Source organism: Nycticebus coucang, chromosome 10 (assembly GCF_027406575.1).
Source record: "Nycticebus coucang isolate mNycCou1 chromosome 10, mNycCou1.pri, whole genome shotgun sequence".
Taxonomy (NCBI): Eukaryota; Metazoa; Chordata; class Mammalia; order Primates; family Lorisidae; genus Nycticebus; species Nycticebus coucang.
In genome coordinates, this window is record NC_069789.1 from 65,936,110 (window position 1) to 65,950,946 (window position 14,837).

General features: G+C 34.0%; 1 protein-coding gene across 3 annotated transcripts in view; it reads left to right on the top strand.

Annotated features, from left to right (window-relative positions):
- Positions 1–14,837, top strand: part of KCNT2 (potassium sodium-activated channel subfamily T member 2) — a 399,505-nt gene that overhangs the window by 111,696 nt on the left and 272,972 nt on the right. For all 3 annotated transcript variants that reach the window (XM_053607648.1, XM_053607649.1, XM_053607650.1), the window contains exon 2: positions 13,129–13,208. In XM_053607648.1, the coding sequence (XP_053463623.1) occupies positions 13,129–13,208 (80 nt within the window). The remainder of the gene's footprint in view (positions 1–13,128; positions 13,209–14,837) is intronic.

The window sequence follows — 14,837 nt, forward strand, 5'->3', positions numbered from 1 at the left end:
TCTTTTTATTCATTTGTTTATTTGCTCTCATGAGCGTTACTTGAACATTCTTGTACATGCATCCTAGTGTAGGTGTTTAAGTTTCTCCATCTGATTTATCTAGCATAGGATGATTGGGTTATAAATATGTAAATATTTAATTTTGAGACATAAACAGAACCTTCCTTGAAGAAGACGGACAAATGGCTAACAGATATATGAAAAAATGCTCCTCATTCCTAATCATCAGAGAAATGCAAATCAAAACTACCCTGATATATCACCTAACCCCACTGAGAATAGCCCACATCCCAAAGTCCCAAAGCTGCAGATGCTGACATGGACGTGGAGAGAGGGGAAGACTTTTACACTGTTGGTGAGATTACAAATTAGTATGGCCTCTTTGTAAAGGAGTATGGAGAATTCTCAAAGAACTAAAAGTTGACCTTCCATTTGATCCTATAATTCCATTACTAGGTATCTAGGGGAAGGAAAAAAATGATTTTATCATAAGGATATTTGCACTAGATTGTTTATCACAGCTAAAAGTACAGTTGTCAAGATGTGGAAACAACCCAAGTGCCCATCAATTGATGAATGGATTAATAAACTGTGGCATATGTATACCATGGAATGTTATTCAGCCACAAAAAGATGGAGACTTTACATGTTTTGTATTAATCTGGATGGAGTTGAAACACATTCTTCTTAGTGATGTATCACAAGGCTGGGAAGGCTAGTATCTTCATATTGACTAATATGAAGCCAATAGATGAACTAATATATGCCCACATAAGAGAAAAATTCAATTTAATTCAAGTTGGGAGAATAGGGGATGAGAGGGGGCTTGGTGGACTCTTACCTAATGGGTACCATGTAAGGGTACGTGGTACACCTCCTGGGTGTGGGGCATAACTACAACAGGAACTTTACCTAACAAATGCAGGCATTGTAACCTAATCATTTTTACCCTCATATTAATCTGACATTTTTAAAAAAGAAATAAAAAAATTTAGTTTTACAAGATAATGTCGAACTGTTTACAAAAATGAGTGCACCAACTTATACTCTATTGACAATTAACAAGAAATCCTCTGCAACGTTTGGCATTGTTACTATTTTTTATTTTTTTCAATCATACGGATATAAGATGTTATTTCATGATAGTCTTACTAAATGTTTGCAATTTTCTGAGAGCTGATGACGTTGAACATTTCTTCCTAAGTTCTGTGAATTGCCAGTTCATGTCCTCTGGTTGTTCCTTTGCTCTTTTTTGAAATGATTGCTAAGAATTCTTTATATACTCTCAATTTTTAACTTTTATCAGTTTTTTATTCAAATGTCTCCTCTCAATTATGAATTTGTCTTTACACTCTATTTTAAGTTTTCAAATAATTACTATCTTTGATAAATTTGAGCTGTTGAAATTTTCTGAGCCTTTCATTGAAGTTATTTGTTTAGGCACTTACCTTTTTAGGCCAAGATTTTATTCATATTTTGAATTTCTGTTTTGTATCTGAAGCACCCTTATTCAGAGGTCTAAAAAATCATTAATTTTTAGTAGAAGTTTAAAATGTTTTTAATGTGGTGATTTAATTTATGTAGTGTGAGATAGAGACTCAATTTCATTTTTTTTTTTTGGCCAAGTAAGTGTCCATTTTAAAAATTCATTTATTGAAAAGTTCTTATTTTTCTTTTTGATCCATTCCTTGAGTCCTTTTATCTCACTAATCAATTTGTCCTTCCCTGTGGCACCTTACTGTTTCATCATAATAAATCTTGATATCAGGTAGCAGACATCTCCACTCTTTCTTCTTCTTCTCAAAAATCTCCATAGTGTGATCTTTCGCTCATTACAGAATGGGCATATCAAATTTCACAAAATAGCATATGTGGCTTTGATTGGAATTTTATGGAATGTATAGATTATATTTTGATGTAAGTAGCATTTGTTTTCTAGAGTGATTGGACCAACTTAAATTATGTTGGTTATGAATAAGAAATCTTTAGTAATTTAAGGAACAATTGATGAATTATACTTTTTAAGAGGTTATAAAATATGTCCTCCTTAAAAATATAAAATGAATGCATGTCAAAAAATTTATGCAATTCGTTAATTAATTAACAAGGGGAACAGTAATACATTAAAATTGGTCCACAGAGCATTCGTTAAACACAGTATTTGTAGGCATTGTTAGAATAAGATGCTGGATTACTGCCAACTCCCACCCCTGCTCCCTTCATTTCTATAGGGCCATAAGGCATAACTTTCTTTATTTTTTATTTTATTTCATTTTTTTTTTGTAGTTTTTGGCCATTGGCTGGGTTTGAACCCATCACCTCTGGCATTTGGGGCTGGTGCCCTACCCCTTTGAGCCATAGGCGCTGCCCATAAGGCATAACTTTCAAAGTTATTTTAAATTGGGTAGAAATTCTTTGCATATGGATTAGACAAAACTCTCCTTGTTAATGTATACTTTACAATTGTAAAATAACACAGAAAGTAGAAAGTCAGGTCCATCACTGCACTGAAAAACCATCTAGTATTAGCCTTTGTCTGTTTCCAAGTTTTAGATAATATTTTTGACAGAACTGACTGAATTTTTCTCTAGTATAGTATTTTCACATTTTTCCTATCTCATTGTCTACTTTCTCAAACAGATTGGAGAAATTATATTGAGATGGTTCTATGAAAGAGGCTTATTTATTAAAATGATGAGAATATAACTAGATTTTTAGATTACTGCTGTTTTTGACATGTATATTTTAAAAATTTAGATTCAGATTTTACATTATATTAATATAGAAAATATCATTTACTTATATTTATTTTTATAAAGTAAAGATCATGATTGCAAACAAAGCCTAAAGATTTATTAGTTGGGAATTGGTGAATAAATGATGAATGTTTATAGAAGAATATCATGCAGTCATTAAAAATGATGATATAGGTTTCATCTTCTATTTTTGAGAAAAATAACTAGGTTACTAGTGGCAGGTATATAGATATACTAGATAACTTCCTTTACACGGTTGTTTAAGTAATTGAAATGCCACCAGAAAACCTGGTAATTCAACAAAGGTATGTTTATTCAAACTCCCTGCACGTAGTGAGTAAGCTTTAGTAATGTTTCAGGACAAAGATGCTGGAAGAGATATTTATCATGGTTTGAGATGAATGCTGAAGTGACGAAAGGAAGAATCTTTCAAGGTAAAACACTGATTTGGAATGGTCCAAGTTCTTGACAAATTTTTTAGAAGTAAGGGCTTTGAAGTAAGTCTTAATGAGTAAGCTGTTGTTTGATAAATGATCTGTTTACTTAGGTAACCAGACTATTTTTTTGCTTTCAAGAAATTGATCTGTAGGAATGTTTTGAAGTAAATAAAGAAGTTTTTTATTGTCTTATACCCTTATTTTTCCTGAGTAAATAATTCTCATAGCAATCAACCACATCAAATGGAAATAAGTGATCCATGGTTTTTGTCTTTCCAATTATAAATGTTTATTCTAGTGATGATTTTTATTACCAACACACCAGAAAAAGTTATTAGTTGCCATTGTTCAGTGTTATATATATATACACACACACACACACGCACAGTATCTTTCTTAGTTTTCCTAACAACCTTGTTGAATAGAAGTAATACAGGTATCTGCATTTAGAGAGAACAATACTTCGCAGATCTGGTGATATGTATTATCAAATGTATATCATCTGATTGTAGAGTCCATGCTTTTATCTCTTTATCTCTTAGTTCTTTTTGTTTGCTTGTTTATTTTCTTTGGAACAGAGTGCAGTGGCCTTAGTATAACTCACTATCTCCCTGCAACCTTGAACTCCTGGGCTCAAGCTCTGAGCCTCCTGAGGAGCTGGATCTACAGTATGAGCCACCATATCTGGCTAATTTTATTTATTTTTTATTTTTTTGTTGCGATGGTTTCTTCCTCTTACTCAGGCTTGTAAGCAATAATCCTGCCTTAGCTTCCCAGAGTGTTGTGATGACAGGTGTGAGCCACAGTGCCCACCCTTCTGTTAATTCTTACACTGTGCTACATAATACATAGTGAAGGTACAAAGTGTTGTGAAAAATATTAATAGTTTTCCTAGGAAATCCATTAGATTTATTTTTATTTTTTTAATTGAGTGAAATAATATTTGTTGCTATTTTTCTTTGTTCAGATTGTGTCACTTTGTTTTCAAATGTATTATGCACAGGGTAACTTGCCTATTGCAAGTAATACATGTTGCTTTCACATAAGAGTACTAAGTTCTAAGTACTATGAGAAATCTTAAAGAAATTTGTGTCCCAGTGAGTTATGCTCAATCATGAATAATGACTTCTTCCTATGAAGTATAAAATGGAAGAAACTGTTGGAGGACTGATTTAAAATTTTGCTATGGTTAGAAAGTGTTAAGAAAAAGTAAGAAGTGCTTCTTTGACAGCATATTAATGTGTTCATGTCGTTTCAAGTTTCATGTTAACAACTAGCATGGTATGACTTTTTGAGACCCAGTGATTCCCTCCCTGCAAACATACACATTTCTTCTCAAACTGGGTTTTGCTATTTAATCATGCCATTCCTAGTGTTCTGGAATGTCAGAGCATCATTATATTTTCCTTTAAGGTTTTGAAATAACTTGCAACATTCCAGTCAGAGTTAGAGATAATAACATGGTATCCTCTACCGTCTTCTCTTCTTTTAGGTAGGTTTACAGAAAAGGAAAAGGGTGTTTATGTGTTGTGGTTGCTAGGAATTTTGAGTGGGAGGGTACTGGGTCTAGGCAGGGGAGCTGTATCTGCCTGTAGTCATATTACAGAAGCTTTTAAGTCATTTTTTGTGGCAAAAAAGTTTTGTATTTTGGTAATGTATGCAAACATACATACGTGTGAGTAGGTGCTTTGAATATATGCATATATATGTATATATTTTACCTCTGGGGCCTTCTGCGTATATATTTACAATGGGAGACAATGGAGGTAGGGTTAGAAGAAAAAAGTGGAAATAATCTTGAAGAACCTGATTTCTTTCTTTTTGAGGTAGTGGTGGTAAGGATATGTAATCCTTACCAAATACAATTTATTGTAACCTTAAATGTTGTGTATTTTTTCTTGCTGTTTTTTATATAATTAATAGAATAAAAATGAACAAATATCTTTTTCTTTTTTCTTTTCTTTCCTTTTTTTTTTTTTTGCTGTTTTTTTGGCCAGGGCTGGGTTTGAACCCGCCAACTCTGGCGTATGGGGCCAGCGCCCTACTCCTTTAAGCCACAGGTGCTGCCCACAAATATCTTTTTCTTTGCAATTTTCTTTTTTCTTTCTTTCCTTTTGTCTCTTTAGTGGCTTGGCCCAGGCCTGCCCCACCCTCATAAAATTGAGCAGGGGACATTATGAGGCAGAATCCTTTGCAAGGATAACAAAATGTATCTTTATACTTACCCTAAATTTATTTTTCTTTTCTTCTTATGCTTAGATTTAACTCAAATTTGGGTTGCTTAAATTTAATTCTTTTAAATAAAATGGGGAAGTACAGAGAGCAGTCCAGTAAATGAACATTGCACATGAAGATGTGAGTTTTTTAATTTGAAGAGAGTCTTGGACAAAAGGTATATCTGTAATGTCTATAACCATGGAAACCACAACGTTGTACATTTCCAGCTGCCTGCAAGTTGCAATTACAGAGGACTGAAGGAGAATTGTTATTGAGGGGGCTATTGGTATTATTTGTAATGGAAAGAAATTAATGAATTATTAGCATTCAGTAGTCATTCCTCTATGACAATTATGTCACACAGATTGTATATCTTTATGAATTGACATACATAAATACATGTGGATGTACATGTGTGCATATGTGTATGTGTGCCTATATGCGTATGGCAAGTTCCTGTTCCAAAAATGGCATTATTCTAAATTTTATTTTTAAAATGCTGAGAATGGTACTGGATGCCATAAGAATTAAATTTGCTTCCTTGTAAGGTGTTGCTGACTAAAGGTGTATGGGTAAGCTTTAGCAATTATGATTAAAATTAGATGGCAAAAAGTAGAGAAATGACTTGGAAAGAACTTCAAAGCGATTGAAGTGAGGTTCTTTGTGTACATATAACAAAGCTTGGAAGCCATGTGGAACTTGAACAGGAAATGATAGAATTACTTTTTTTTTTTTTTTGTAGAGACAGAGTCTCACTTTATGGCCCTCGGTAGAGTGCCGTGGCCTCACACAGCTCACAGCAACCTCCAACTCCTGGGCTTCAGCGATTCTCTTGCCTCAGCCTCCCAAGTAGCTGGGACTACAGGCGCCCGCCACAACGCCCGGCTATTTTTTGGTTGCAGTTTGGCTGGGGCCAGGCTTGAACCCGTCACCCTCGGTATATGGGGCCGGCGCCCCACCGACTGAGCCACAGGCGCACCCAGAACTACTTTTTTAAAAAGAAAAATAGATAGTGGGCTTATTTATTCATTTACTTTTTACAAGCCTACGTTTGAATGATTGCTCTGTTAAGTAATTTGGTTACCGAAAATTAGGAGTGAATATTTAGAAGTGGATGAGAATATGGTTTACAGTCAATAATCAAGGAGCTGAACTTAGAAAACACTGTTTATTATGCCTATTTGGACCTGCTGTTTGTAATATATATATATGTATATATATACATATGTTTGTAATATATATACGTATATATATATATATTTTGTTTGTTTGTTTTTTTGCAGTTTAAGGCCCGGCTGGGTTCAAACCTGCCAACTCCGGCATATGGGGCCAGTGCCCTACTCCTTTGAGCCACAGGTGCCGCCAACTGTTTGTAATATTTTTTATTTTGAGTAATATTTTACAAATGATTTTTAACTCTTCTAATAAAAATAAAGTGCCAACTTGATGAGGAGACCAGAAACAAGAAGAAGAATGGAAAGACCAAGGTCTTACATGTGTCCTCATTCTAGGTGTATGAACTTGAGCAAGTCATTAAAATTAATTAAATCAATGTTTCTTTCTTTTTTTTTTTATTGTTTGGGATTCATTGAGGAGATGAAGAATTAGATTACACTGATTGCATTTGTTAGATAAAGTCCCTCTTACAAGTGTCCCGCCCCAAGAAGTGATGTCTTTCTTACCAAGTCATAGCAATCCTGTCAAAAGTCAAATCAATTAACACGTACTTTCTTTCTAAATACTTATTAAAATCATAGGAATATAAAAGTACAAATAAATTTTTAAAATGTAAATTAATAAAATTTAAAGAAAAACTGTTTTTTAAATGTATCACAAGAACGGAAAAGCAGGTATCCAAGGTATGTAATACTAATATGAAACAAATAGATAAGCAACTGCATCCCCTCATGGAAAAAAAAAAGCATACTTAAATTCAAGGTGGGGGAGAAGGGAGGAAGGAGAGGGTAAACTCTCACCTCATGGGGGCAATTTAAGGATAGACAGCATATCTCCTGGGTGACGGGCTCAACTACAACTTGAACTTCACTGAATAAATGCCAACAGTGCAACCTAATAATTTGTACCCTTATATTAATTTGAAATTTAAAAAAGGCTGTGATGAATTATCATTAATTATAAAGTAGTTTTAGTGAGAAAAAGAAGGAGCTTCAGGTTTATTCAGGCATTTAACAGTGATCTTTAATAGCTAGTTGGTTTCAAGTAATATGCTAGATACTAAAATATTTGTGTACAAAACTTAATATGGTTCTCACTCTCATGAACTTAAAAAAACTACTTGGTGTGACTGAGAACTGTTGTCACTATCATAGAAAATGAATTTATTAGCTTCCTAAGGCTGTTGTAGCACAGTAGCACAAACTTGGTGCCTGAAAACAATAGAAGTTTATTTACTCACTGTTTAATGGTGGCTAGAAATTTGAACTCACGGTGTAGTAGGGCCATGTTCCCTACTAAGGCTGTAGAGAAGGGTCTTCCCTTGCCTTTTCTAGATTCTGGTAGTTCCAGGTATTCCTTGAATTTTGGAAGTACAGCTCCAATTTCTGCTTTGTCTTAGCATAGCCATCTTCCTGCTGCATCTGTGTTTTGTCTCTTCTTATAAAGACACCAGATCATTTTGGATTAAGGGGCCATCCTTCTATGATATGAGTTCATTTTTTTTTGACAGTCTCACCTTGCTGCCCTTTTGCTAGAATGTCATGGTGTCACAACTCACAGCAACCTCAAACTCTTGGGCTTAAGCGATTCTCTTGCCTGAGCCTTCCAAGTAGCTGGGACCACAGGTGCCCGCCACAATGTCTTGCTGTTTTTACAGACGAGGTCTCGCTCTGGCACAGGCTGGTCTCAAACCTGTGAGCTCAAGCAATCCCCCTGCCTTGGCCTCCCAGAGTGCTATGATTATAGGTGTGAGCCACCACGCCTGGCCCGACTTCCCCTTAACTTATCTAATTAGGTCTGCAATTATCCCGTTCCCAAATAAAGTCACATCATGAGGTCCTGGGAGATAGGATTTATATTTTGGGGGTACACAATTCAATCTATAACAATGACTTTTGAGAAAAGAAGGATAAACTTAGAGTAATGTAATACATTTCGGAAAGATGTAGCTTTTATTCTTGCTAGTGGTGAGGATAGTTAGAGCACTAAATATGGGATTAGGAAAATGCCACAATCTAGAAGCACAGGTGAAAGTTAAGAATGAGAATTATACTGGGAACTGTATTAGCTTGCTGTAAGTGTATTAGCTTGCCATCCAGACACAGTTTTTCCAGAGGAAAACACCAACAAACGAATAGAAAATAGAACTAATATGCATTTAGTGAATCTGCCCACTGAGATCGGGAAGATAATGCCTTGTTTGAGATGATTTTAGTAATACAAATCTTGTGTATGGACTCTGACTCATATTGCAGAATCAGAAGAAGGAAAATAGCACTAAGTAGCACCAAGGAGACATAGAGAAAAAAAATCTTCCTCTGTTAGATCTGTACTGTAAGATTCAAAAGAGAACGTCATCAAAAATTCTGGCATTCTAATCAAACTTCAAGGTATCAACATTCACAAAAAGAAAAATAGTATTATTGAAAGAATGGTTCGTTGACAGTCTGGATCAGTGTGTGTGTGTGTGTGTGTGTGTGTGTGTGTGTGTGTGTTGTTAAAATGGTGAAGCCAACTTTAAAGTTATTGAAGAAGAATTTTAAGAGTGAATCAGGGAAATTGCACTTTTAGAAGAACCCGGGTGAATGTTACATTGAATTCAAGTACCAAAAAAACAGAATAAGAGGAAAATGAAAAAAAAATTACCAAATTAAAGTCAACATTAAGGCAGTTTAAATTTTAGGGAAAATTGATGATAGTTATACAGAAAAAAATATCCACAGTATTTAAAATTGTTCCAGCATTGCAAAAAATCTGGAGAGTTTTTCAACTCATACCTAAAAGTATTAGAATAATATCAGGGTGTGGTGGCTCATGCCTGTAATACCATCACTTGGAAGGTTAAGGCGGGTGCATGACCTGAGTTCATAGTTCAAGATCAACCTTAGCCAGAGTGAGACCTCGTTTCTAAAATAAATAGCCAGGCATTATGGCCTGTAGTCCCAGCTACTTGGGAGGCTGAGGCAAGAGAATCACTTAAGCCCAGGAGTTTGAAGTTGCTGTGAGCTATGACGACACAGCACTGTACCAAGGGTGACAAAGTGATGTTTCCAAAAAAAAAAAAAGAAAGAGAAAAAAAAGAATAATATTCAGTAATGAATGTGAAAACAAATCATTGCATCTAAGAGAGGTCAATAGGTAGCCATTTACAATATGAAAACAGAAAGCTAAAGATCAGAACAAAACATTTAAAAATATTAATAGTAAGGAAAATGATAAAACACTCAGAAATAAATGTCTCAAAAAGAATATAAGATCTACCCAAAAAAAGGCCCTGCGTGGTGGCTCACACCTATAATCCTAGCACTCTGGATGACTGAGGTAGGTGAATTGCCTGAGCTCAAGAGTTCGACACCAGCCTGAGCAGGAGTTGAGATCCCATCTCTAAAAATAGCCAGGCATTGTGGTGGACACCTGTAGCCCCAGCTTATAATACACTAGGTGGACACACTGTAGCCCCAGCTTATAATACATTTGCCCTAGTGTATTATTCAAAACTCTGGTTCAGGAGAAGATCCAGAAAGAGTACACTAACACAGTCTACAGTTGTCCTGTTAAGTTAATTCATATAAAATTGGATGGAGAATAGGGAATTCAAAAGAGAAAGGAAATAAGAAAGGAAGGAAGTTTGGCTGGGGCAGGCAGGAAGGGAAGAATGAAAGAAGGGAGAGAGGGAAAGCGCACTTAAATTTGAAGAAGGAAATACTGAGAGAATATTTGAAATCAGTGAAAATTATGAAAAACAATGGGAAGGATAAACACTAAACTCTACTAACTCCCTGAGCAGTAGAGAACTGTATGGGAAAAGTCTTGAGAGCACAAGCTATCACTAGCATGTCTTGCTTCCGGGAAGAGTGTCTTTGGACATTTTTCTGTATCTAGGAGTGAAAGATCACAACATGTTCTCGCTTGTTTTGTTTTGTTTTGTTTTGTGTTGTTTTATTTCTGCTTTTGCTTTAAAAAAACATTTATATAAATTATGCTTTAATATCAGTCATGTTTCTCAATGATAATACTGACTTGGAGAAATTACAGGATTCTTTAAGAGTTTTAATTCACAGAATTTTATAATAAGATGGAGATTCAGAAGTTATTTAATGAGACACTTCACATCATGCACAATTGTCTTTACTCTCGGAAAAAAACAAACAAACAAAAAAAACAACTGTGGCTTACAAGCTGTTATCCAGTCTTTGGCACATTTATATGTATTGGAGATTCTCCACTTTACAATATGGTCATATCAAAATTCTCAGTCATGGCTCGGTGCCCGTAGCACCACAGTGGTTACTGCGCCGGCTACAGGTTCAAACCCAGTCCTGGCCTGCTAAGCAACAATGACAACTGCAACAGAAAAATAGCCGGGCGTTGTGGTGGGAGCCGGTAGTCCCAGCTACTTGGGAGGCTTAGGCAAGAGAATCACTTAAGCCCAAGAGTCTGAGGTTGTTGTGAGCTGTGATGTGATGGCACTCTACTGAGGGTGACATAGTGAGACTCTGTCTCAAAAAAACAAAAAAAACAACTCAGTCATAATTTGCTTATTTCTCTCTTTTGAGTTCTATTCAATAGACTATCACATTATTCATACTCCCATTTTAGTAACATTGGCTATTTTAATCTTTAAAGATCACCATTGTGTATATGACTCTTAACTCTTAATATTTATTAAATTTTTTTAGGGTCTTCTATTTTCCCCATTCAATGTTTTTCAGATTCTATATAATTTGGCTTTAGGGTTTAGATGATCTCATTTAAGTTAAAAAATACTCTTCTGTTATACAGCCAGTACTGAACTCCAGATATTATTTGAAGAAGAGAATTTAAGAATTTTCATATTCTTAAAATTTGATAATTCTAGGAAGCAAATCTGCATGGCCTTTGCTAAATTACTTGTGTAATAGCCATATGTCCTCTCAAATTTGGTTTTGTATTCATAATAAATTTTGACTAATTTAGTTTGATATTAGTATTATAGTTAGTTTATTTTAAATGAACTGACTTTTCATTTGATAAACAAGGGAAACAGATTCAATAGTGGATTTACGAGACAATCATGTAGTTTTGTGTCTGTGTGTGCATGGGTTTTTTTAGTGTGTGAGCAAGTATGTTAGTAGGGATGTGAGCTTGTACACAGACATGCATACGGAAGTGTTCTGCTGGAAGACATCTTTGCAATTCTTGGCTTCCTTCTAGAGAGATTATCAAGTGAAAATCTTTCTAGATTCTTTTTTCACAATTTATATATATGGTGAAAAAATGAGAAATTATAAAATATTGGCTAGAACTATTTTTTTTTAGGGAAAAGAGATAAAAGAGAACATTGACGTCTTTTAAAGGTCTAACAAATAAAGCTTTGTTTGCAATTGATTAAAAAAGAGGTTTTTCTTTTATGGCACAAGATTGCTTTTAAACTATTCATGGGTCTTCTTGATTATACAGAATAGAGAGATTTTAAATTATCACAGTAGTGAAATATTTCTGTAATTCATGAACATCTTCATATGTCAGTTATTTTTTCCTATCAGGTATGTATCTGGTTTATACAGACTACATATACAAAGGGTTGTGTTATTAGGAAAAATAAAGTCAAATCTTTGTCGTTTATGTAAACATTAAAATATTTTCTTAGCTGTTTTTGATATTCTAACTTTGAATGAATGTATCTTTGCTTAATAAAGAAAAATGGTGATTATTAATGGCAGAATTTTTCTTTTCACTCACTATTTTGGAAATATTATTTATGCTCTATTACATGAAAGACAGTTTGCCAGAATTTAGAAACAAAGCAAATGCATATATAAAATAGTACTATTTTTGAGACTGTTAATATTATTTTGTAGTTTATTTTATTTTCAGTTTATTAATTGATTGGTTGGGTCTGTATCTATGAGAACTTTAATATTCTACTTGCCACTACCATTTCTTTGCTGATCTATACATATTTTAACATTAGACTAAATAAATTAATAAGAAAGTAAAGTGTAACACAGTGTGGTGTCAGAAATAGGCTCTAGGTGCAGTGAAGGGTTTATTAAGAATCGATTTTCACATGCCATTCTTTAAGATTCTGATTTAGTAGATCTGGGGAGCTATTGCCCAAATTTAATTTTTCAAGCTTCAGTTGATTCTTACAACAGAGAAAAAAAATTAGGAAAACAGTGATTCTAAATATTCCCAAAACACATATTAAAGACTTATTTGCTATTACTGTTTTAAATCATTCATACCACTCATTACAATCATTATTACAGATAATTGAGTTGACTGCATATGATTTTTGAACTGAATGTATCTTTAAAACTAGAAAATAACTGCTTCTCTACCCCAAATCAAGATTTTACTCAATTCTCATTTTCAATGTCAGGGAATTCACCCAAATATAGTATAATGCATTAAATCAAATAAATTAATAAATTTTCATATATACTAGTCTTTGTGTTAATTACATTATTACAAAACTGGTTTATATGTATTAATATTTATAAAAATTAAGATATAATTTAACCTACATAAGTTTATATGTTTTTATTTTCTGTTTGCAGGGTACAAGTTGAATTCTATATGAATGAAAATACATTTAAAGAGAGACTAAAATTATTTTTCATTAAAAACCAGAGATCAAGTAAGTCATTCATTTCATTTCCCTCTTTCTGTTTGTATACATTTTTACCTCAAAAAATTTCATTGTGCAATCTTTTGCAAAATTCTTTATATGAAGGATAAAATTGAAAATCTTTTCTGCTAGTCTGCAGGGCAGTAAAATTATAGAAAACTATAGGCATTACGTGTAATGATGTTAATTCCTCTTGAACATCTTTAGTTTTCCAAGTCCCATTTCAATAAATAGATTTCTCATTGCAAACTATCTGGGTTAGCAGAAACATTGAGGAAAATAAATGAGAGGGTCTTCAAACTATGAAGAACGTCTAAGACATTGTATCTCGAGAAAGCTCTGGTGATTCTGAAGGGCCACAATAGGGAATAATTAGTCTGATTTAGTGAACCCAAGAGTTTAATGCTTTCCGGTTATGCCTAATACTGAGAAATATCTAGAGTTCTCTGAAACAGGCAGATTCTTGGAGATTCTTACCCTGGAGATTTTGAATCAGGAAGTGTAGAGTGAATCTCAGAGCTTAATATTCCAGTGATCTTTTTTTTTTATTGTCAAACAAATTTGGGACATATTGAAACTTCAAGAAGGCTTGCAATTGGCACAGTCACTACCTCCTCAACTCATTCAAGGTCTAGGTGTTGGTGATACTTGTTATCTTCCATAACTCCACATATTTTAAAAAAGCCATACATTATAAGCCGCTATGCAATTATTTATTGATTAAAGCATCAACAAGAAATGGAGAGGTCTGCATGTCAGATAGGTGTAAGCTCTGTATATTTTGACCCCTGAAATCTTTTGTGGTGGTCAGAATTCAGCTGTGCTTCTGTTAGGTAGGATTCAAAGAGAGGAGCCTGACTTGTGGGAACTTACCCAAATACGGACTATAGGGAATATTAAGGCCTACTGGTCAGATAGTCCTAATTATAGGCTAACCTCAAGGTTAAGGTTAGTAATAACTAATGTCTTTCTAACCGACTTTTTAAAATCTCCAAGAAACCCTCTCAACAGAGATAACCTTAAAGGAGCTAAGTCATCTGAATAGAAGGTTTTCCAGGACAGAAAAGATGGATACATTGTTTGAATACCTCACCAGCAGTCTAAACAGTCTTTGAAGAGACCCATTTAATAAACCAGCACAATTTGATTAATAATTTAAAAGACTTTGTGAGAAATCTAACTCATAAAATGTGCTCAGCATTTTCATGGGAAAATTTAAGAAAAATTTCACAATTATTATAATAAGCATTAACTTTTTCCTGTTGAGGAATGTTATCACAAGTACTCTCACCTACAGCAGAGTGGAAAAAAGGTGAAATTTTGTTTCTAGATTTTATTATGTAATAATTATAGGAAAGCCTTTATCAAAATTTTATTCCTAATGCATGAGTCAGATACCACTAGGTAATTGCAGGGAAGGTAATGCTCCTGTTAATTACACTTTATGTATATTTTGCTTAATTTTAATATTCTTTACCATTAAATATTGTAGGCCACGTAACTGTGACCTACATGGTTTAAAAGATACATACATGACAGACTTAATTCCAACAAGAATTTTAAGGTTTCATGAGTATATAATCTAGGTAAAATTAAGATTTAATTGCTTGAGTTAAAAACATGTGTGTGAGAGAGAGA